The following is a 25,642-nucleotide window of genomic DNA, read 5'->3' as shown; positions in this document are numbered from 1 at the left end:
GTTGGCAAGGAGGAGCAGCTCTATTCACTAAATATGTAAAATAGTGCTAAAAATCATAGTTATACTTTTGTTTTGAGATAGGTTCGAGTACCACAATGATATATGGATGCAAGAACAAGTCATCTCTTCTTGAAAGACTCATTCTGTATTTCTAACACACTATATTTAAGACGAAGATTGTTTCAGTTTCTATTCTGAAAGACGCTGGGCATTGACAAAAAAAGGGGGGAGGAGGGAAAGGAGGGAGGAGACAGGTAAGTAGATAGATGAAAGAAAGGAAAGGAGAGGGAGGATGGAGGGAAGGAAGGGAAAGAAAAAAAAGAAGAAAGAAAAAAAGGAGAAAGAAAGAAGGAGGGAGGGAGGGAAGAAAGAGGGAGAGAAAAGTTAATAATAGTTTTAAATTTGTCTTTATAGACATATATAGCTAAAAGATGCTTCACACTGCCAAAATGTCGTATATGTGTATACAAACATATATTTACACAAATTTATAAAAATACACACATTATATTATACATGGCTATAAAAATACTTATATAAATTACATATACATGTAAAACAAAAGCAAAGTGGGCTCATTATAGAAAGTTTAATATAGAGAGAAGTAGGGGCACCTGGGTGGCTCAGTCGGTTAAGCGTCTGCCTTCAGCTCAGGTCATGATCCTGGGGTCCTGGGATCGAGCCCAGCGTCGGGCTCCCTGCTCAGCAGGAAGTCTGCTTCTCCCTCTCCTTTTGACCCTCCCACATGCTCGTGCTCTCGCTCTCTCTCAAATGAATAAATTTTTTAAAAAATTAAAAAAATTATACAGAGAAGTAGAAGAAAGAAGTATTATCTCCCATTACCCCAGAAATAACGGTTAGTATATATATATATATATATATATATCCTTCTAAATGTTTTAAAATATGCATATGTACTTATATGTGTATGAAAATATGAGTCACAATTCAGAAAATATATAGATTTGTATCTAGTTAAGAAAAATATATAATAGATGTGGATGGTGTTACTTCCTATTTCACATAGAGAAAATGACACACAAAAAAATTTGCAACTGTCAAAGAAATAAAAACAGAAGGAGGATTTTTAAATCTAAGACCCTACAATTATACATAAGGAATATCACAGATATTTTCAGATTAATTTATATAACCTGAAAGTTTTGGAGTAGAGACAGAGGAGAATGTAAGAGAGAGTTGGATGAGCGCGAGAGTAACATTCATACCTGACGTTGAGATTACCACTTTGCAACTGATCATAAGCTTCTGGCTTATTTCTTCACAACTCAACATTTTCACGCAACATTGTTGTTTCATTTTTCTCATGGGAAATGAGGCTCAAGGATGTCAACTACACTGGTTAAGGTCGCCAAGCCAGTAAGTGGCGGAGCTAGAAGGAACTTCAATGAATGTCTTGAAACAGGTGGCAAAGCTAACACAGAATACATAATGTTCTGTGAAGACGTGTAATTCCCTTCATCGTTTTGAATTTCTGCTTCTGGAAATCTGCTCACTGGTGACAGAGAAAGGGATGGAAATATCACCTCTTCAGGGGTGCATCGTAAGATGCAGCCCCCTCTCCTCCCTGACTCCTATCATTCTAGACAGGATATGCCTACAAAAAATTTGTTCAAGACAAAAATAGTTCTCACGTTAGAACTTTAAGAGTTCAGATTCAGTGTTTTTAACCTGTTTTGTGATCTGGGATAAAGAAGACTGACCTTGAGGCACTATGGTACAAAGCAAAGGACACTGGACAGCAAGCTAGGAACCGTACTCAAAACTCATCCTCACCGAACAGCCCTGCGAACAAGCAAGCCATCTCTCCCAGCTATGCTTTTACCTCCTCTGCAAAATGGAGCTAATAATAGAACTGATGGAAGGAACAGAAGTAATGGGTGAGGCACCTGGCGTGGTGCTTGATATGTGGCAGGAACTAAGGCAACATGGTAGCAGCCCAGCACTTACCATTCCAGGGAGTGAGCCAACAACCAACTGATGAGGAACCAACTAGTATCAAGAATGTCATTTCCTGGGGCGCCTGGGTGGCTCAGTCATTAAGCGTCTGCCTTCGGCTCAGGTCATGGTCCCAGGGTCCTGGGGATCGAGCCCCGCATCGGGCTCCCTGCTCAGCGGGGAGCCTGCTTCTCCCTCTCCCACTCCCCCTGCTTGTGTTCCCTCTCTCGCTATGTCTCTGTCAAATGAATAAATAAAATCTTAAAAAAAAAAAAAAAAGAATGTCATTTCCTCCAAGCTGGTGCCATTGGACAGAGCACTGCCCATATGCATTCAATTCTATTTAAATTCTACATATTTACAGGAAACTTCCTAAGCGTCTTGAACCAAAGCAAATTCTTGGTCCATCAGAAGTCTGTAAAGGACCAAAAAATATCAAAGAGCTGCGACTTTTCCTGAACCAAGTCTGGGTATAAACTAATGGCCCGAAGTGGAGTAAGAATCGCTCTAACGGCGACCACCCGGGAGCCTCAGCTCTTCAGACCAGGGCCCTAAATCAAGGGACTGCTGTTGTGGGGGTGGGAGTGGCTATTCAGAGGGCCTGCAGAATTCAGTCACGCTTCTTTCTGGGCACTTTCCTGCATCTCCAGACACTGCTGAAAGCCAGTGGTCCTGAAAGATAATCCCAGGTTATCCTCCAAATCCAATCAATAACCCAAATAATCATTTTGCCTTCTTTTGTTTGGTGGAGTAGAAGAGAATGACCCCAAGTGGTCCTCAGAGGCAAGAACAACTAATGAGAACCCATTTCTCAGCATCCTTCAATCAAGAAGCCCGCGTCATCAGCAACGCTAATTTAATAAAACAGGAGCCGTGGTGCTATAATTGGATTGCCATTATAGCTAGAGGGTTTCCAGGGTAACTGTGTTCTTGCCACAGATAAAATCCACCTAGCAGCACAAAGATTAAGGGTTTGGGAAAAAGTCACCATCCAACAAGAGGTCAAGAATTCCGGCTGAAGAGAACTATACCAAAAGCAAATGAGTTCAAGTGGACAAAATTCAAAACCCCAGCCCTGCCACGTCTTAGCTGTATGATTTCAGAAAAAAGCATATTTAACTTCTCCAGGCCTTGTTTCCTCTTCTGGAAAACGAGCATAATAATGGTATCTGGCTCAAAGGTTTGTTACAAGGATAAAACAGGTAATTTAAACAGTAACTGGTACATTTTAAACCCCGACTGAATGTCAAAAAAAAAAGGGGGGGGGGAGGGAATAGGAAAGATGCCCCCAGACTAGATATTCCAGAGGCCTGGAAAACTAGAAAAATAAGGGGTTTGTTGTTTTCACAAATTTGGAGGGAAAGCACCCTGAAAGCTTCTCAGGAGGGCCCGAAATGGCTTATAAAAAATCAGATTGTCTTGTGCTTGTGGTCATGTTGTTACTGCCCCCACGGCCCTGACTTCTGGGAATGTGCCTTGTCAGAGGCAATTCGGCGAGTCTTAATTGAGGAGGGACACAACTTTTCAGGCCACAAATTAAGGATCGGGAAATCATCCTTGCTTAGGGTGTAACAGCTAACTGGAATGTTTCATAGCCATAAATACAGCAGGCCCATTTAGCATGTTTCCCCCTCAGGGGAAAGACTCAGCCACTGCAAAAGTAACAGTTATGAAGAAAACAGGGAATTTTCCTTTTGAGTGAAAAACAAAACCAGAAAGAAAAACGAGCCCTTTAAAAGATTCTTAACTATATGAATTTCAGGGTTGTGGGGGGTGCCTACCTTCCCTTGGCTCTGTTAGGATTAGAACAGGGATATGAATGAAGGTGAAGAGCAAGAATGACCAAGCTGCTGGGTCACCCGTCCCCCACCCCCAGCCCCCCACATGGACACGTTAAGCGGGCAAAGAACCACCACTAATATGCACCTGTGTTCACACTCGCAAAATGACTTCCAGGCAGCAAACAGCAAAGCAGCGAGAAAAACGAAGTTTGAGAGCAAGAACATGCGCACACAAAAAAGTTTCTGTTGTCCTAAGATTAAATGCTGAGGCAGGAAGAGATACTATTCTTGAATCAAGTGAGAAAAGATGGTAAAGCGCGATATTAAAATGCAGCACACTGGAATAAGTTTGCCTCTATAAAAACTGTTATGTTCTGTATGTGATTTAAATTAATGCCTATATTTGTTGGAGATAAAATTAAAATGAAGATAAACGGTGCCAACATATAGCGTGTTCGCTGGAGCAATAAATAAGGCAGTGAAAGGTACTTTACATTTCAGTCACATGTATCCGAACAGGGAGCTCAAAGCATTTGAGGAACATTTGTTAATTAAATGCTATAATAGGTTTGTGAGGCACTCAGACGGTGAGTATACACGTCTTTCAAAAAGAAGACAGGGAGGTTCAGTGACCTGGGGCCTTCTGGATGTTGCTGAAGCCCTGGGTGCTGAAGGCAGCAAGCTTTCCAGCTCGGCAGCTTCTCTGCCTGGTGGTAGGGCCCAGAACATAGAGCCATCCTGTCCCCTGACAGACCTCACATGTCCAACTTTCTCCATTAGCTACCCCAGTGGCCGGCAAGATTACTACTGAAGCTAGGGAGAAAGGCAATGACTTTACAACCATACATTAACAAATCTCTCCTTCCCAACCCCGACCTTGCAGGAGTGGCCCACGAATGATTAAATACTGTCACATCATTTATCCTCTGCTTGAAAACTTGGCTGAAGTATTGATGAGTGATGTCTTCTCTTCACATTGATCCCTTCAACCCCATCCTCCACATGTCCTGCCTGAGCCTCCCAGCACAGCACTGCTTGCTGGTCGCAGGCTTTCTGTTTCCAGAATCCACAAGCCCATGGAGCTCAGTCTGCCTTCAAAGCTCTGCTTGACAGGGGGCCAGATTAACTGACAAAGCTAAATCAAGCAAGACTGGGTGTGCCCTGATCACTGTGTATGGATAACTAATAATCTGGTATACTGGGGTCACTCTAATCTTGGACTTTTACGTATGTTCGAATTTCCCCCATAGAAAGCTCAAGTAAGTCAAACGGGGAGCATTCCCAGAAAGCCGGGCAGCCTGGCAGTGGAGACAAACACTCCTCTCTTGAGCTACTAGGGAAGCGTGCTGGCCAGTGGAGGGCCCCTGCTTCCGAAGAGGAGGCTCTCAAAGAAACAAGGGAGTCACTTTTTTTTGGCGGGTCATTTGAGGCTGATGCAGGTGAAATTTTAGGGAGCCTTAGGGATCACCTAGTCCACTCCCTTGTTTTTCAGAACAGAAGAATTCTCCACTCTCTTTGTATCTTCCTTTTTAACTTCCCAGTTAAAAAAAAACACAAACAACAACAACAACAAAAAAACGCATTCAAGTCCATGATAGTTTGATCCAAGTTTCAATGCAATAGATGCGAAATCCCTGTTCTGTCTCCTTTGCACAGGGTAGTCTACCTCTTCGTGCCTCGGTTCTTCCCCCGTGCCACGGAGATCAGGAGCATGCCCACCTTCGGGAGGGCTTAAAGGGCTCTGCACCTGGGAAGTGCTTCCGACCGTGCCTGGAATACAGGACACACGCACTGACTGCTCCCATTATCATTATCACAAAGGTTGACAACCACCAGTGCTACTCTGTGCACAGTTCCCACTCTGCTGCCTGGCACCCTCCTGGCTAGGGGGAAACCATGGGAATAGTCGTGGCTAACGAGCTGGGTTCCTTACAGGCCAGAGCCTGCATCTGCCAGGTCAAGATCCGCAGAGCTCTCTTACTCTGGGGCGGGGGCCAGCAGTGGCTGAGATGGTGCCTATTCCTTAGCCTGCAAAGAAGCTCTTCGGACCCCCAGGGAACCAGCAGCATAAGGAAGAAATAAACCTTTGTTTCAAGCATGGCGATCTGGAGCGTATTTACCGCCACAGCATTGCTTCGACTACCCTAAACAAACATAGACAAAACAAAAAGAAAAGTACAGTGTATACGCACTTGGCGGATGTGAATTTCAGCCCAACTTAGCGCCATATTCACGGAACATGCACAGAGAGTCATGCTGATACAGCTCCAAGTCATGTGCTCTGGACTCTTGGTCAATCCAAGGTATTCTTTCAACACACTCTACTCCAATTCAGAGGCCTTAGGACTCTTAACTTCGAGAGTGTACCTACCACATCAATCTTAACATACACACTAATTAGAACTGCTAACATTTACTGAGTACTTACTGTAATATCCCATCAAAAAAGATGCCACTAGTTATAAAACATGCCATCAGTTATGGCACCACGAGAAACAAGCAAACAAGCAAACAAACAAATACACTACTACAGAAATGATGATATGGTGTTTTATTATGAGGCAGAATTTTTATTACATGCTTATTTAAAGAAATGTCTTAAAGTTATTTAGACACAGTACTTCTTTTATCATACGTCACCCACTACTTATTTAAAAAGAAAAATAGGGCGCCTGAGTGGCTCAGTCGTTAAGCGTCTGCCTTCGGCTCAGGTCATGATCCCAGGGTCCTGGGATGGAGCCCTGCATCGGGCTCCCTGCTCCAAGGGAAGCCTGCTTCTCCCTCTCCCACTCCCCCTGCTTGTGTTCCTGCTCTCACTATCTCTCTCTGTCAAATAAATAAATAAAATCTTTAAAAAAAAAAAAAAAAGAAGTACTAATGCAGGGCACCTGGGTGGCTCAGTTGTTAAGCGTCTGCCTTCGGCTCAGGTCATGATCCCGGGGTCCCAGGATCGAGTCCCACATCGGGCTCCTTGCTCGGCGGGAGGCCTGCTTCTCCCTCTCCCACTCCCCCTGCTTGTGTTCCTGCTCTCACTATCTCTCTCTCTGTCAAATAAATAAATAAAATCTTTTAAAAATAAATAAATAAATAAATAAAAAGAAAAATATAAGTGAAACAAATTGAACCATTCCTAAAACTTCTTCTTATTCAAATTCAATCCTTTAACCACTTTGCAACTGAAAATCATGGGGCTTTCATGTTTTTTCTTCCCCCCCATAATATTGTCCTCTTTGGGCCAACAAGAGCAATGACCAAAGTCATCGATCTCCAGGATTTTCTTCCAAGTAAGTTTCGATGTGCAGGTGGGATGATGACAACCACGCCATGACTGCCACCTCAATAACAGAAATCTGTCAGAAATGTTCGGGATGTGCATAAACACAAGACTTAAGCTGATAAGCTAGAAGTATGCTCGAGACATAGTGCTTTACTATCTATATGTATTTGCTGATTTATTCCTCATAACAGCTGCATGAGGCAGGCTCTGTATTATTATAACCATCCTGGAGTCAGGAACTGAGATCCGTCTGGAAAGATCACTCTGCTTGCTGAAGAACACACAGCTAGTAAGTGGAGGATCTAAGGTTTTCCATCTAAGGCAGGTGACATCTTAGAGCAACTGTGCTCAGCAAATATGAGGTCAGGCTTCTCATAATAGCAATTAGATTAGCTTTCCCCCCATCCCAACAGTGGGGCACAAGAATGTATTACAAACTCTAAAGAAAGTGTTCAAAGATTTAAGTCTCTTAAAGTTTACATATTGGGCTTTTACTTGTTTAAAACAAACCAAAGGGAAATTGACCCTTGTATTACTGCCAACTCCTTTTGATATAAATAGACAATTTAGCAGATGTGTCTGGGCCTCCGTTTGGTTATCCTGAAATAATTATTGGAAAGATCTGCAGCTACGCCTATCTTCTGAAAATATTGGGATATATGTGCAGTGAACACAGATATAAAACATCCATATGTATATGAACCTACATGGGATAGATCTTCAAACACATTTTTAACACATGTAGTTTTATTTGTGCCTATGTTTCTACACAGACATTATCTTTGGAAAGGCAAAGAAATCAGCCCTATTAAATAGGAAGACCAAATGCGTGCTTGATCCTCATGGAGCATGAAATTAGACTCAGTCTATGTCCAGAGGGAAAAACCTCACTGAACAAGTATAGGAGTTGATTTTTTTCTTTTCTAGCAGTTCTTTATCTCTTCTCCTATTTTAAGGACAGTTAGCACCACTGAACAATTACTTAGGAGGTACAATACAGAGCTTTGAGTGTAGCTCTTTATACACTTATCAAATGAGTGTTATAATTTGCTATAATTCTCCCTCCTGATTACATACAGTAGCTATTTCATTCTCTAAATAATATCTTATACATTTTTTTTAGAAGTTGGTTAAGTTGCTTAGGAGAATATTAGGCTCAGTTTCTTTGAAGGGTAATACAGTGGGAGTGACTGTATAATTATCTCTACCGGGCTCGCGCCCACTACACAATGTCGTCTACTACATCGACTGCTTTCCTGTTGCGAACTCCAGTTAATCCTACTAACTCACACACAGGAAAATGAGGCAGGCAGATTTTATTTTTAACTCGGGACTGGGAGAATAAGAGAAAGAAATACTAAGACTGATCAAATCTGGTGCATTTGCAATTTTTTATTTTAAGCTGTTGTAGATCTATGTGCCTACCAAATAGGTACAGTAATTTAGGCATGACAGCTACTTCTGTACTAGTGTCCCACCTGAGAAGCTCTGCCTGAGACCAACTGTCCTCTAAGCCACTCCACAGCTGGGCTCTTTGATGCCTGGCAATTACTACTCTATTCTGGATGGGGAGTTTTATTACATTTCAAATTGATGGGGATTTTATTCTCAAAATGCCAAGCATTCCAAATGCTTCATACATACAAGATTTTTACAAATAATCCCATGGCTTCCAGCAGAAAGACGTTTAACACAAGTCCTTCAAAATAAATGCATCAGGATTTCTAGAAGAATCCCATTTTCCAGTGTCATTCAATTATGTGTCTATTTATATGTCTGTCTCTCCAAAGGACAGATGGAGAATTCAAGGGTGGGGTTCTGGGGCATCTTACTCATGTTCACATGACCAGTGACTGACACGGGGCCTGGCACTTGAACCCTTCTCTGCCCCAAATTATGAATAGAGAACAGGTATTAGAAATTAGAAGTTCAAACTGTTTTATACTCCTAAATTAGTGAATTAGGCTCTCAGATTGCTACTATTCAAAAGAAACTGTCACTAAACTGTAGTCATATTCATTTGAAGACATTACCACTAAAGTCGATTAGAGGTTACCCTATGGTTGGAGGTGAGAACAGAGATTGACTACAAATAGGTATGAGATTTCTTTTTGGAGTGAAAGAAATGTTCTAAACTTAGATCAGGGTAATGGTTATAAAATCACTGAATCAGTGAGTTGCAATGAAACAAAACAAGACCCTTTGCCCAAAATCTCTCTTCACAAACACAATTACTGTTAGTATTTTTGATTGTGCATTCAGTCATCAATTCAAATATTTAGATTTGGAGGTAGACAGACCGTGTTAGCTAAAATGCCAGCACTGCACCTTGCTAATCCAGCAAGTTATACCTCTCTGGGTCACAATCTCATCTGTAAAATGGAGGGAAATGGCAGGTTACCTCATTGGGTTGCGATGAGCATCAGATAGTGACAGTAAGTTTTCAATGCCTTTTGGTTATCATCCCACGTGTTTTATTTAATTATAATTTCTTAATATTGAAAATAATCAGCCATCGCTGCAAAGGGTAACTGACAGGTATAATTCTTGTAAAACCCTAGCTAGATAAGAACTACCCTAAACAATACAGTGACTTACTTCTGAGTTTCATTCACAATCCAGGGCTCCTCCAATTGAAGTATATCCAGAGTTATTCTAAAGAACACTTTTTTTTTTTTTTTAAGATTATTTACTTGAGAGAAAGAGAGAGCTGGAGGAGGGGCAGAAGGAGAGAATCTTCACACAGACTCCCTGCTGAGTGCAGAGCCCTACACAGGGCTCAATCCTGGGACCCTGAGAATATGACCTGAGCCAAAATCAACAGTCAGACACTTAATCAACTGAGCCATTCAGGAGCCCCCGAAGTAAACTTCTAATTTCTTTTCTAAAACCTTCAATGCTCCAGTCTTCTCCCAAAATGCTGCCCCTAAGAACCCCAGCTGCCAACAGGATGAAGAGTCCAATGTACAAATTCATTGCATTGCACAGAATCCATTTATAAGCTGCCCTTCCAATCCTCACCAATGTATTATTTTGACGATATTCTTTCTCTGCTCCACATACCTCATTCTCCAAGTACTTCAAATTCCTTGCCAAGCTGAAAACACCATTCTTTTACACATTTATTTTTGTGATTGCAGTTCCTTTTGCCTGGACTACCTGTAGTGTGTCTCAAAAAATTCTTAGATATCCTTTGTGACCTAACTCAGATGTCACATTCTTTAGTTAGCTTCATCCTTCTCTATAGCCTTGTAGTAAGATATACACACCTCTATGAAAGCACACATTGACAGACTCTGCCCTTCCGGGCCCGTAGAAACTGTCCTTCCACACTGCCCCCTCCCATGCTCTAACCTACTGAACTATTGTGGTTAACTTATGTTAAACCTCTGTACCTTGGCACATTTTCTTTCCTCTTCCAGAAGCCCCTTCCCTCCCCGCCTCCCCTGCTTATTTTCCCTGTGCCATCAACCTAGCAAACTCCCGTAGGTTTCTCAGACCTCTGTTTAGAGATGACCACATCTCAGAAACATCTATAGGTCTACCAAGACTAGGTTTTCATTATCTGCCCCATGTGTTCCCAGAGCACCCTTCGATGATCCTGAATATTGGCCTCTAACACCATATGGAAAATAGTCTGTGGAGGGACATTCTGTGAGAGGCTAGGCTTTATAGAACTGTTGTTGGTCTCTGTAACTCCAGCACCTAGAAAGTCCCTGGTACACGGAAGATGCTCAATGCATATTTGTTGAGTAAATGTACTGATTATCTCCTTTAGAAATAATTTCAGGGACACCTGGGTGGCTCAGTCGGTTAAGCGTCTGCCTTCGGCTCAGGGCATGATCCTGGGGTCCTGGGATCAAGTCCCGCACTGGGCTCCCTGCTCATTGGGGAGCCTGCTTCTCCCTCTCCCTCTGCCTGCCGCTCCCCCTTGCTTGTGCTCTCTCTGATAAATAAATAAATAAATAAATAAATAAATAAATAATCTTAAAAAAATAATTTCAGTCTGGGAGTTACATGGTAAATGAATTATAACAAAAAAAATCTGTTAAAAAAAAAAATCTGAGTTACCAATCTATGTTTTTTCACTGTAGCTTCACATCCCAGTTGCTGGACAAAGATCTTACGTGCTTGCATCCTTATTATGGAGCCTGGTACACATAAGACGCTCCATTATATTTGCTGAGATTTCATAGAAGTGAAGTATTATGCCAGATTCTAAGCCATTGAACACTTTCTACAAACGATCAATTTATATGATGCTCCTCAGTAGGTAAATTGATAGTGATATCATAAATCACAGAGCTGGAAAATTCATTTATTTCAACATCCACATTTTATAAATTAAAAAAATTGGGCTCAGTAAAAGAAGTAAATTACACATGATCATGCAAATAGGATCCCAAAAGAATACGTCCTCCCAAATCAATATCATTAAAGGTGTCCAACTTAGAAAGATTTATGTTATACCTGAAGCCAGATTTAGAGTTATGAGTATGGACTGTGCAAGCACCAAATAGTAAAAATAAAAGTAGGAAATAAATTTGGAAATAAATAAATCACTCTCTCACACACACACACACACACACACACACACACATATATCTATATGATTAAACAGGTGTTGCTAATCATGAAAAGAGGAATAAATAAACACTTGGCTTGACATGAGTCATTATTTGATGGGCTATTTCAGGACAGAATTGATATTTCTAAATGGTTGATACCACGAGAGGCTATACCAAAGAACCACAGAAGTGGAAAATAATCACTAATGATTTCTTTTATGGAACAATTCCATAGACTATGACGAGTTCCCACTTAAGGATTCATAGTATTGGAAATTTCCACTTGGACAATTTTAAGCTTTTAAAAACCCTCCAAAATTGACACCTAGGAGTAAGTATGTGACTCAACTAAATATCACTAGCACTGTATGATATTAGAAAATTTACTAGGGAAAATCATTCCGTATCTGTTTTTTCAGCATACTCATCTAGAAAAGACAAAAAACAGGCCATGTGCTCACATATCTCTTCAGAATGCAAGAACTTCGATAGAGTACCCCAAAGCACAAGCTTATGAGGTATGGTAAAGAATACCCAAATTCCTTGCTCCTCAGAGATAAAACTCAGCATATACAGTCTGAAGCCTAAAATCCCAACTATCTATTTCCTATCATAGGACTGAAGGCCCATCCAGGCTCACTCTAGTTCCCTTAAAAGATCCAAGCTCCTTCCTAAGCATGCATTGTTCTGCAAATGATCATTCTCAATTTGATACCAAGGTGTCATTTCAGGAATCAGCTCCTCTGAGAAGCACTACCGGACCCTCCCAGTAAACATCGCTCCAGATAACTCCCCATCTACACCTTTTATCCTATATGACTATCTGAATTTGTTTACTGGCTTATTTTTTTTTATGACAGTTACTGACTCACTAAATATTTATTGTGATCATCTTGTACAAAATACTCTTGCTTTTTATATCTTGGTATTCACTGCTCCAAGCACCATGATTGTACACACAAGCTAAGCAGATAATACATGTTTATGGAATAAATGTTTAAATAAATGAAAATAAAATGGCTTACTAGGTAGTAGCCAAAAAGAGTGAAGAAGAAGCATATTAAATAGGATAGGGTAGGACAGGATAGGATGTTTACTGGCTTATTGTTTATGTCTTTACATTCCCTTAGCTTCTCCTCCAGCATTTATGGTCAGCCAGAGAAAGAAGCTCATCTGCCTTAGTTATCCTTTAATCCTAGTACCCAAAGTTCATACAACATAGTAGGACTCAGGTGTGATGAATGAAGAATGCAACAACCTGAGTTTATAACCTAGATCTGTTACTTACCAGCTGCAAGGTTACTGGTAAATCTTCCAGGCCCTATTTACTTGAATAAAGACCAGGAATCATAAATATATCTGTCTCATACTGCAGAACTCCCTAATATTAGGAGCAAATACCTTATGAACCACAAATATGGTTTTCAGACAACGATAACAGTATCACTCTAGAAGACCTTTTGTATGCCAGGCTCTGTTCTAAAAAGCACTTTACACAGGCACTATGATGCCTTTGACTATATGATGCACTATTAGGTTTTTACCACTAATATAGAAATAATTGGTGCCGGTGAATCTCTAACATGATGATTTCTCAACATACCAATTATAAGATGTGCTTCAATCTCAAAGAAATTAATGGGAAAAAAAAGTACTTCATAGAATAGAATGCAGTTTTATACATTCAGTACTCCTCTAACAATCCTATGAGATAGGTCCGATTGCCATCATTATTTTACAGATGTGGAAACTGAGGCACAGAGAGGTTAAGTTACTTATTCAAGATTACAGGAGTTTTAATGATAACAAGGAAAGATGAACAGGGACTCAAAAAGCTCTATAGCTTCAACTCTCCATAAAGTATCAAGAGTTAGGTTCACTTCTCTAAATGATACAACTGAACCAGGAAATTCTCCTCCCTGAAGTGAATGGTACTCTGACTTCTAATAATGCTCATGGCAAAGTATTATGAAAATAACAGTAGAAAGAGAGCAGTTTTAGATACTGAACTTCCAGTTTTCTCAATCTGCATCCTCTTTGCAATTATATAACTCAGTTTTTACCAGACCAACTTGCACTCATTTAGATTTTGCTTTTAACTTTTCTCAATCCTTTCATTTATCTGTTTTCTGTATTCATAAAGACACTGAAAGCGATTCTGGAAATGATCATCTATTTGTGTTTAGATCTACTTTCTGCCCTTCTCCACTCCCCATTCTCCTTGGTCTGAGCTTACTAGGCATTAAATAAATGTTGCTAACTAAAAGCAAAAATGAGATCTGATTTGGCATCATATCCCATGGCATGAAATTAAAACAACAACAACAACAAACCCACAACTCAAGCATATATTATCGTTAGCTTCCCAAATATGATTAGTGGCAATCTTGGTGTAAGTTACATAAGCAGAGAGCATAGCTTTTCGAGCCCAAGCAGAAAAATCTAGGGATGTAGTATGTATGGTGGTGGGGGGGAGAGAGCTGAAACACATACATGACTTTCAGAGATATGACTATGATGTGACCCAAACCCGATTATTGAATAGCTAATAAAGCTAATATAGGAAATAGGACACAGATTTAAAAGAGCACAGTCACCATCAATGTTCAATTCTAAAACAACATTCTTATACATACAAAACACCTCAAACACAGATAAGTTGTTTGGGGTGTCCTGATCCTCCATATGAAAGTCAAGACATGTGATATTCCAAACCTCCCGTGAAAGTCTAACATGCTTACTATTAGGAAAAGCAATCAAGACATAAATCCCTTATAATCATGTAAGGAAAGACTGAAAAGAAACACAATTCTATCAGCTTTTAATTGTTCATCAGAGATCTTGGCTACTTGAGAAATTACTGAGAAAAAACCTTATTAATCCATTTGCAATCATATGAAAATTTCTACTAACTACTCCATAGCTGTTCTCTCTTTCCGGACCTGGCTGAGCAGGAGGCGCCATCACGGGAGTCGACATCCGCCACAACAAGGACCGAAAGGTTCGGCGCAAGGAGCCCAAGAGCCAGGACATCTACTTGAGACTGTTGGTCAAGCTGTACAAGTCTCTGGCCAGACGAACCAACTCTACCTTCAACCAAGTCGTGTTGAAGAGGTTGTTCATGAGTCGCACCAACCGGCCACCTCTGTCCCTTTCCCGGATGATCCGGAAGATGAAGCTGCCTGGCCGGGAGAACAAAACAGCTGTGGCTGTAGGGACCATAACCGATGGTGCGTGTCCAGGAGGTGCCCAAACTGAGGTGTGCGCACTGTGTGTGAGCAGCCGTGCCCAGAGCCGCATCCTCAAGGCTGGAGGCAAGATCCTCACCTTCGACCAGTTGGCCCAAGACTCCCCCGAGGGCTGTGGCACCGTCTCGCTCTTTGGTCCATGCAAGGGCCGAGAGGTGTACAGGCACTTCGGCAAGGCCCCGGGAACCCCGCACAGCCACACCAAACCCTGCGTGAGATCCAAGGGCGGGAAGTTCGAGCACGCCAGAGGCCGCAGGGCCAGCCGAGGCTACAAAAACTAACCCCAGATCCTGCCTTGTTATTAAAGATTTTGAATGCTGGAAAAAAAAAAAAAAAAAAAAAAAAAGCTTCCTTTCTCACATACAGGGTAAGAACTGTTCCAAAATTGCTTTGTTTCTAAATCCTGCTTGTCAGTATATAATCCCCCACCCACACCACCTCTTAGTAGCAGGTAGACTTGCGTAGAAATGACTTGCATATTTCTGGCCAACAGCTTTGCCCACATCTGCAAAAGTTTGGAAGTGTGTGAGTAAAGGAAGATCCATAGATTTTCCAATAATACATGTTAATAAAAATAACCTTGACGCATAGTAAAAGTCCCTTCTGAGTCATCAAATATTGAATGCTTTCAGTTATTTTAATATGAAATGTGTTTCATCCTATTTGGTTCTTCAAATTCTTTCTCCACAATGCATGAGACACAGTATGTACTTGACCACGTATTTATGAACAAACAAAAATCGTGTTCAGGGTTTTAAGAAAACTATCAGAAATACTAGCTTTGAATGGACATAAATAGAATAAAACCTTTTAAAAGCCCTAATAATATCCCACAATTGCTTTCTAATGGGCTCATTGCTGTATTCATTCTGTTTACCAGAAGTTTGTAAAGCATGATGCATGTGTGTATAATGCTAATTCATCCCTTGTAAGGGATGTTGGCATTTGAAGTGATGCTTACTTGGACAGGAGCTTACTTGCCCTCTAGGCATAGGTGTGTTTGTGTATGAAGGGGCATCAGTGAGGAACCTGACATTTCCTGGGTGGTACAAGCAACGTGGAAGTGTCAAAGGAGCCCGTTTCTCCTGCAAGGATTTTACCATATGAGCTCTGACAAAATCTCTTTGGCTGTTTTACAATCTGTAAAAAAGGCAAGTACAAAAAGTTGTTCTTATATACCTTAAAGAGTCATTAAGATATGAACATTACTTGAAATATAGATCTTTACTAATGACAGTAATTTCCTTCATTAATTGTCTCTTATGGGAAATTTTCCATGGTACATGCTAACTAAATTTCACTCAGACTACACATCAGAAAGGATTCCTCTGAATGTCTGGAGCAGCCAAAATGATGATTTCACAAAATCATTTAAAAGCTGTCACAGCAGGTACCTCTTACTGCAGATAAGGGAACGCGGTTGTGATACGAAACGGACACTGGAGACAAGCCCACGCAAGCGTTCGTGTAAATCTGAACATTAGGTGTAATCAGATGGTCCACACTGTCTTTCAATCAACACAAACCAGGTGAGAGTCCTATCCAACAGTAGAGTGGATTTGTTATTCTTCTGAAACTACAGTGAAAACTAAATACTGGGGGAACATGGATCTAGAGCCAAGGAAAAGGCAGTAGGAAAATGTGAGGAACATGTCTCTACATTACAGAATTTTTTAACTTGGAAACATCGGGGGAGAAATCCCATCTAAGATATTCAGTTCACCCTGACTTCCTAATCCCTCCTTCCTTCCAACTCCCCTGACCGTGCATGTCCACTCAGCAATCCCCACCACCCAGTGACATTCCAGACCTCCCCCCTCCACATATCACCACACTAGCTCAGAATATGTTCTTTTAGTCACTTGCCTTTAGCCAGCTGCACTCTCTTTGCCTTTATAAAACATCCACTCATTCCACCTTTACCTCGTCCCTAAAGCCCTGTTTGGTCCCCCACCCCAGCCCTATACCAAGCTGGAGGCTAGACCCACAAATTACTACCTTGAATGACGCTGTCATTAAATGCAGAGGAGACGTTCATTCTCTGCTCTGGAGTTTTCCATGGGGAGGGACCTTCCATGGAGAAACATTCATAACATGTCTCTGCCTCACACATTCTTCTCCTGATGAAAAGCTTACTGAGGAGTCAGTCCAGTGACTTAGCAGACTGCCAACTTTGAGGACAGCAACAGGGCATGTATGGTTCGGCCCCTTCCAAGTTCCACTCAGAACAGCTGCCTGCAAGAGCATGCTTTCCTCTGCTTTTTCAGACTCCATATTGTTTGGGGGTGGGGCAGGCCCACCTCAAAAGAAGCCTGCAGCGGACCTGTGCTGACCACTCTCAGGAGGGCAAATCTGTCTGTTCAGAGGTAAGACAGTTATTTCTCTTGACCTAAAGCTAATGAAGTCAGCCAAGGTGGTTTTATCAGTCCCCACACTGACAGTTTGGTTTCCATCTATCTGCCTCCTCTCTTTCTCATTGGCTTCTGAGCAAGGATAGAAAGGAGGGACTCTGTTTATTGTGTCCCGAGAATGCTCACCTAGCCTTTCAGCTGACCTTTATCTCGAAGTCACTCACTATCTTGTTTGTTTGTTTGTTTTGGGTAGCTCTGGGGTTGTACCTATTCTTGCAAAAGCCAAGACACAGTACAGACCTGATCATCAAATTTCCAGGGGGCTTCAGTGTGGCACCACCATACCTTTGCATGAACCCGTTCAGTGCATATCCGAAAGGGTCCATCTACACTTCCTTGGCTTCACACACTCTCAGGACCTCTCCTGCACATCTAACTTCCCTTCCTTCTTTTGAGAAGAGCAAGGTTATGTAGCATACATTTTCTCCTATTCAGTAACCTGTTTCTGTTAATGGACTCTTCTCTGTGCAGGAACAGAGGAAGAGATGCCCCATCCCTGTGTTATGCAAATCTTCCCATTTGTGTTCTTGCTCCCATCGCTCCCACCCCATTCCCTTGTTCACGTCCTTCTCCACACTCACTAGTATCTTCCATGGCTCCCACTCCATATGAGCCTTCTCTTCTGCATCTGGACACAGGTCTCACTTTGATTTGGGGGTAGTGGGAAGTTAGCTTTAGTTCTCTGAAGATAGCTTTTTCCTTTTTTACAGCAAATTTCTTGAGAAGATGGAAAGAGTAAAGCCTAGAGATGAGAGCAAAACTCGAAAAAAGTTCCACTTTTGCTTAGAACCACGTCAGAACCAGAATCTACATCTTCAGAGCTTTTGGAGCATGTGGCCTTGAATGCTACCTCCTGAAAACCTTCTGTGTGGCTAACTTAAAAACCCACTGTGATGGAGGAGGACATAGAAGGTTGAGTCTCTACCATATCCACAGTTCTGTTCAAGGTTAAGAGCTTCAAAAAGTTGTTTGTTGTTAAGAAATACATTTCCCACAGCTTTGTAACAGGTAACTGGCCACAACTAATTAGATGAAGAGACTGAACCCAAACCAGCAACATAAGATAGGTTGGAGGAAGAATTCCTTCCCAATTTGTACTGGAGAAGAACCAGCTACAATAATGGACCTTATTGTTTCAAACATGTGAGGGCAAGGCACAGCTGGCTGGCAGCACAGGGAGTAAGGAGTGGAAACAAGAGACACACAGAGTAGCAGGAAGCAGCTGAGACAGGAGACGGCATTAGCGAGGGAACATCATGGTGTCCTGTCCAGAAGAAAGCCACACAGCAACACTGATAGGAGGGCAGAAAGATAGGGAAGACAGAAAGAAAAACTGAGAGAAGCTAAGCCATAGGAATGGAGACCCCTGTTCAAGGAAACACTGGGGCTTTACTTTGAGGGGATGGCAAAATCAGCTACTGTTGTGTCCTCAGTGATAATCCAGGTTTCCATATGGCTTTGTTGTCTGGCTGATGACACGGTAAAGTCAACTGAGGTAACACTGAGCACGCCTTGTCTTCCTGCAACCTGAAAGAGCCTAATTACAACAGAACCGAGGAACCGTTTCTTTATTTTAAAGGAAGTTGGACAAACATGATTCTGACCACATTGGCATATCATGGTTTAAAAAATAACGAAGCCTTTTTATATAATGAAAAGGAAAATGGAAGGAAGGGGAAAGAGGGAGTTTACTGTGCATGTCTGCTTGCAATCTTGTAACACCAAATAAACCATTCAGGTTAGCTCTCTTCTCTTCCATGGCCCATTTTCAGGTTTTAGTCCCTTTTAATTATGTCTAGTCCAAGGCAGCTCGGAAAGGTGGCAAGAGCAGGAGGCTTGGAAGTAGAATTAACTCTCTGGACCTTTAGATCATATAAGCAGTACAGAAGGTTGAATCATATATTTTTCAAGCCTGATTATGCAAAACACTCATTTCTTAACAAAGAATAAGATAAAGGTATTTTGCAGTTCATTGCACCATTTGCATTTTTAATTACGGCAGACATCTTTATTGTATTAAATACCTTATTCTAGCTGAGTGAAGAGTGTGGCTGTTTTAAGTGAACAAAAGTGTCACAATACCTTACTCTTCCTCCACGGCGAGCACCTGTATCCAAACCACAGAGCCGTGGAAAACAAACTCCCCAACATTTACTCTCCTGGCCACAAGTACCTATTTAGAGAAGTGTCTGCATTGGTCTGAACAACACATCCCCAAGCAACGAAGTGGAAGCTCAGGTCGATAACATGAGCTACTATGCGGACTCTAACATTTGGGGATGGTGACTGAAACTTACTTATAAACCTCAAAAAAAACAAGCAGTTATGGGGCACCTGGGTGGCTCAGCCTGTTAAGCGTCTGCCTTTGGTTCAGGTCATGATCTCAGGGTCCTGGGATCGAGCCCCACATTGGGCTCCCCCACTCAGCAGGGAGTCTGCTTCTCCCTCTCCCTCTGCCCCCCTGCTTGTACTCACTCTCTCAAATAAATAAATGCAGTCTTTAAACAAAACAAAACAAAACAAAAAACCCAAGCAGTTCCAGTTCTGGATGTCTAGTTCTGGATTCCAAAAAACACAAAGACACCCATGCAAGAAGCTCATCTTAATATTTATAATAAAGAAATGCCACCCCTTAATGCCCATCAGTAGAAGCAGCAAATGGTGGTACACTCAAACTATGAAGCAGGGGACAGGTGTTAAAAACAATATGGCATATCCCTGCTTACCGGCATGAAAAGATCTAGAAGCAAAGAACAAACTGGAGATACTATCATAACATTTATTTTTAAAATAAATGTTAGCTACAGAGTCATACCCATAGCCATAGCCATGTGTATTTATTTATTTTTTTTTAAAGATTTATTTATTTATTTATTTATTTGAGAGAGCGAAAATGAGAGAGAGAGAGTACATGAGAGGGGGTAGGGTTAGAGAGAGAAGCAGGCTCCTTGCTGAGCAGGGAGCCCGATGCGGGACTCGATCCAGGGACTCCAGGATCATGACCTGAGCCGAAGGCAGTCGCTTAACCAACTGAGCCACCCAGGCGCCCCGCCATGTGTATTTATGTATTGTTAAAAGATTGCAAAGATGCCTGACAAACAGACGATACTGATTATGAAAAATGTATGGAGTTGGGGGAGAGTATACAGCAGTAATCAATAGAGTAATCCGAGGGAATGCTTTTAAGTTCTATTCTACATACTTCTGATTGCTGGAATATGTTGTGATGAGAATTTATTCACATACTCCATACATATATATGTTTTGGTAAAGTTAAGGAACAGGATGTCTTCAAAGTACTGCACACATATGTGACTGGTGGGCCAGCACTGCTCAGTGGAGGGATCCCTGGATTCAAAATCAAAAGGACCAAGAATGAGACCCAGTTCTGCCACTTTAGAAGTAGGATTTGGGGCAATGCACTCAACATCGTGTGTCATACTGGGACAACAGTTTCTGGCCAAGCAAACTCACAGCACAGACTCGATGTGAAGGTAGAATAAGATGAGCACAAATCCATTCTACAAGCCACCAACACTCTATACATCTCAACTACAACTACTACCATTGTCTGTATTAATTTGACCTCTTAAATTTCCCTGAAGAGAAATAGCTTAGTTTGTGATAATAGATAATTTGTTTTAAACTCCTCCATTTGAACCACATCACTTCATCCTGTCTCCTTTCACTGAGGTCTGGAATTAAAACAAACATCAAATGAGGCCGTAGGATTTTATTTTATCTGTCACATACTGCTGTCATTAAACACACTTGAGATGAGTGGGTTTAGTTCAAATAAAACTGCTTCTTTCCCAAACTCAACAAACATGAAGCAGAGAGAAAAGGAAGCCTGCACTTGAATCGTGTTCAGAAGCCTTGCACGTTACATTTCAAGGAGATCCATCTGGCAGGCTGACACAGTAATAAGTTCTTTTAATTGTCAGGTCACTTAGATTACAGATCCAGGCTGTCAATTTTCCCACTGCAGTTTTTTTTGTTATTGGTAGCTCCTTTAAATTTTTTTTTTTTCTTCTAGTTATTCTCAATGAGAAAAACTACCTTCTTCCCCAGGAAGGTAAGGAGGCAGCAATTCAATGCAACAAGCATTTACTACTGAGCACCAACTATGGGGGAACTGGGCTTGCTGTTAGCAATTCAAGAGAGAATATATAAAAATCCCCATCTTGCCAGAAGTCACAGGCAATAGGGGCAATAAACTCTTACAACCCCAAATGACACTCATAATGGGATCAAAGTTTCTGGTACACCTGATGTGCCCCATCTTTTTAAAGGAATTCCTTCTCAGATGTACAAATCTACTTAATCCTGGCAGTTTAGCTGCTTGAGGAAGTAAAAACAGCAACATTGAGGAGACGGTAGAAAGGGGCATGGATGTGTCTGCGTGCGCACATGTCCAGTACGTACTGCGGCGATCCTCCAACCTAAGTTCAGACTGCCCTTCCACACAGTCTCGCGTCCATCTGCTCGCCACCATGCACTGTAGCTTCTTGGTGATGCCCCATTCTCACCAGAATGTGTACTTTCAAGCTGCTATATCGCTACTCAGTTTCCTTTTCTGGATGTTTTCCTCCTCCAAACTTCTATTATACTTTCATTATATTGCACATAGTCAGTGTTCAATAACTAGGAAGGAGAGCAACACGCTGGAGGATTTACCAAACACTGGAGTTGAAAAGAACCTGAGAAATGATCTAGTTTGGTCCTTCATAAAAGATGAGCTAGATGTTCAGAGAAGCGAAGGGGTCTTCTGAAGTCAAATAACTAGTGGAAGAGGCGGGTTTGGAATCCACTCTTCTAACTTGCCCAGTGCTCTGTCTACAGCATGCTGTTCCCTTACATTTTTGAGGAGTGACAGGGACATGTACTGACAAGCTCAATGGATTAGTAAGTATAGACAGCATTCCATTAAAAGGAAGGAAAAAAAAATCAAGGGTGCTTATTAAAACAAGCGTACTTTTTTCTACAGTGACTGCTCCCTGAGACAATGTCCAAGACATTGTACATTCAGGTACCAAGAGCACCTCTCTTGCCCACCGCGGTGAAAAAATGTGTACTACGAAACTCTGAAGAAGCCAATGGCAACAGTGAATTTCTACTCTGAGTAAAATGCTCTTGGAGCTTAACAAGGCATTTAAGGTTGGGAATATATTAGAAAGGGAGGCAAATGCAGATCCTATAGGCTTAAGAAAATGCTTCCCAGTCTCATTTCATTCTCCTGCAAGAAAAGACAGATTTGCTTAGGGACTAAGGGGCACACAGACACCCTAACTCAGGCTGGAAGTCCCACTGACATTCAGAACAAAGGCCAGGGCGTTAGACGGAGAAAAGGCTGCTGCAGGAAATCAGCCTATGCGGCACTATTACTATAGGACTCCAGAGCACATCATTTCTTTTTCTTTTTTTAACATGTACTTATGTATTTGAGAGAGAGACACACACCCACACGCACGCACGCACGCAAGTGGGGGGAGGGGCGGAGGGAGAGGGAGAGAATCTCACGCAGACACCCCACTGAGCAAGTAGCTGGAAGTAGGGCCGCATCTCACAACCCTAAGATCACAACCTGAGCCAAAATGCTTAACCGGCTGAACCAGTCAGATGCCCCTGTAGCACATCATTTCATCTATCAGCCTGTTTCCTCATATCTAAAATGTACATAAGAATCCCCATCTTCAGGACTTACTATGAGATTTCAATACTAATGAATAAAGAAGAAACTCTGTAAATATTAAGATATTAAGTGAAAGTACTGAATTGTCATTATCAAGAAAGAACATCAGCCTTCTAAAGGCCTCTAGGTCTACCAGGCTCAGAAATCTTACCTGTTTACTACTGCAGGGGTAACACTGGGACTGTATAAACTGTGAATCACAGAAAAGGAAGAAAACAGAAATGGTGTCCTCAATACTTGAGTATCCAATAAACTAAGGGGTAAGTGAATGAACTTGAACAATCCATGTGGCTCTAGAGAGACCTAAGGGATAGAACTGCCATTTCAATATAGAGAAGGAAATGACTTGGCATTGGTCAATGAGCAGCTAATTCTGAGAGTTAGGACTGGAATCCAGCTCCTTGGGAGCCCACATTCCATTCGTAGGAGACTATGAAACAAGAGAAGCCTAAGAAACACACAGAGAAATGGACAACCCAGTGCTGCAGAGATTGCTGGGTAGGGATTTGAGGCCTCATTAAACTGGAAGGGATCCTCCGGGATGACTGCAGGCCATCTTCCTCTCCTTATCAAAGCAGTGGAAGACCCTTTGGGGGTAGCACAGCACGGAGAAAAACCAGGTGAAGAAAGACACCCCAGGCCACCTACAGGAGGGGAAGTAAAGCTGCACCTACTCAGGGTCAGTTCCTGAGTTGAAGGTCATCTATGCATTCTCTCTCTTAATTCTAGCCATGTCATAATGTAAACATAATTATTCCTCTCTTACCATTGAGGAAATTAGGATCTACAGAAGTCAAGCATCCCTCCAGCATTCACAGAGCCCCTGAGTGGTAGATGGAGACTCCAGGTCCCAGACAGCAGAGTGCAAGCATGAGCTCATTCTCCTGGGCCAGATGAACGCCCACACCAGCCCCGGCCAGTAGATGGTAAGGGGCTCAGATGCTGGACACAGGAGGTCAGCGGATCCTGCTGTGTGTGCAGCTTGCATTCAAAGGGGAAAGTGGTTTGGGGGACAGTGTGACATTCACATTTTCTGAAGTGAGTCGATATGAGGTAAGTGTTATTATTTTTTCTGATGCAAAATTGGGGGGATTCTGGATACCTTTTTCAAAGTGCAAATATTTCTCTTTGTGGCAATGACATGGCAAAAGAATAATAAAATATGCATAAGTATAAATATAACTGGAGTGGGTGAGGAGTCAGAATGGCTGAACAAAGAGGCTAATAAGCAGCTTTGTTTCCTAGTTCCGAGTGAAATAGTTGATTCTGTGAACACAGAAATACAAGAATGAAAACAACAGTCTCACTGGTTTTCCCTACTAGACACAACTCTATGTACTTCAGCTCCAGCCTTCATCTAACTGAAGCTCTTATTATACCATCATCCTTAACTCATAAAAATCAAATTGTATTACTCCGTTATCATAATGTTCTAAGTCTTCCTCGCTTGGTGCATATTTCACATATCATTTTATACTCTAATGAGATCCTGAATAGGTTACATTACATATACATCTGATAGAATATTTAGGACTCAATTTTCACCATCATTGAACAGCTTTATGCAATTCATATATTCAAAAGTGTGTGAATAATCAGGTACTTGTGATCATGATGGTGGGCCAATTAAGAGCTGAAGGTTGGGCCATATGTCTTCACAAGGAATTACTTCTCAGTCCCAGCCTAGAATTCTGGGCTGGAAGAAGCACTGGAAATTATATTCCTCCAGCTCTTGCACGTGACATTTGGGGAGACTAAGGCCCAGACAGGAACAGGGACATGTTGAAGGACACATAGCTAGACAGAGGCAGAGCACGTACTAGAATCCAGATTTTGTTTCCTGATCTCTATAATACCTTCTTTGTCTCCCATCTGAGACAAAGTCAAGATCCTTGTTTTGTCAATAACTCCTCTTTTTCCCCATGAATTCAGAATAGAACAAAGGCACTGCTACTCTGAGAAAAAGCAGAGTCATATACACAGGTCTCCCCGTAGACAGAAAGTTAACCAAACGTAATCAGTGTGACCCAGTATACTTTAGATCATTACATTCATTTTTGACCTTTGGAGAACCTATGGTTTTATTTTGCTTTTATTTAGAACAGCAAGTGGGAGGTAAAAAATGTCAAAATAACTATGGCTTAGCAGTTCTGGTAATTCTATTCACTGAATTGTTTTAAAGATTGTTGAGGGTTTGATTTTTTTCCCCCAATTGTCTTCACTTGTTCAGCAAACATTCGTTGAGTGCCTAACCCATATCAAGTCCGAATGTGTTAAATACAATGAAAAATCCAGAAACAGAGGCGCAACACACACACACACACACACACACACACACTCCCCACAATTTACAAGTTTCCTGTCTTATCAGAGGAGGGAAATGTACACAGCTGACCTTCACCGTCATAGAGTACAGAACGTGACAAGTGCCCGAAGAAATGTGTACATCAAGTCCAGTGGGGAGGGAGGCAAGTTCCAAGGATGAGAGTGGCAGATAGATAGTGATGAGACATTATAGGAAGCTGTAGACCAAGAATTAGAAATGACAGAGTCCACTGGAAATGTGTGCAGTAGGAGAGATTAGGAACTCAGTAAACTGTAGCACAGTCAGGTGTAAAGATGAGGTATGGAGATACAGTTTTTCATCCTGGTGTGTTTAGTACATAAAAGTTTACCCCAAATTAGGAATCCGTTTAAGAGAAAGGCTTG

General features: G+C 41.7%; 2 protein-coding genes across 3 annotated transcripts in view; one reads left to right on the top strand and one right to left on the bottom strand.

Annotated features, from left to right (window-relative positions):
* Positions 1–25,642, bottom strand: part of LPP (LIM domain containing preferred translocation partner in lipoma) — a 667,656-nt gene that overhangs the window by 288,247 nt on the left and 353,767 nt on the right. The window lies entirely within an intron of this gene.
* On the top strand, positions 14,533–15,147 carry LOC118006936 (ribosomal protein L18-like; the record flags this gene model as incomplete). Its single annotated transcript, XM_034999811.1, is given in 3 exon segments — positions 14,533–14,810; positions 14,812–14,837; positions 14,840–15,147. Coding segments are annotated over 3 exon segments (576 nt in total), but the record flags the coding sequence as incomplete, so codon positions are not given.

The sequence above is a fragment of the Mirounga leonina genome, unplaced genomic scaffold (assembly GCF_011800145.1).
Source record: "Mirounga leonina isolate KUSES-001 unplaced genomic scaffold, KU_Mleo_1.0 Mir_115, whole genome shotgun sequence".
NCBI lineage: Eukaryota > Metazoa > Chordata > Mammalia > Carnivora > Phocidae > Mirounga > Mirounga leonina.
The sequence above is the reverse complement of the archived record's forward strand: the minus strand, read 5'-3'. Positions and strand labels throughout refer to the sequence as shown.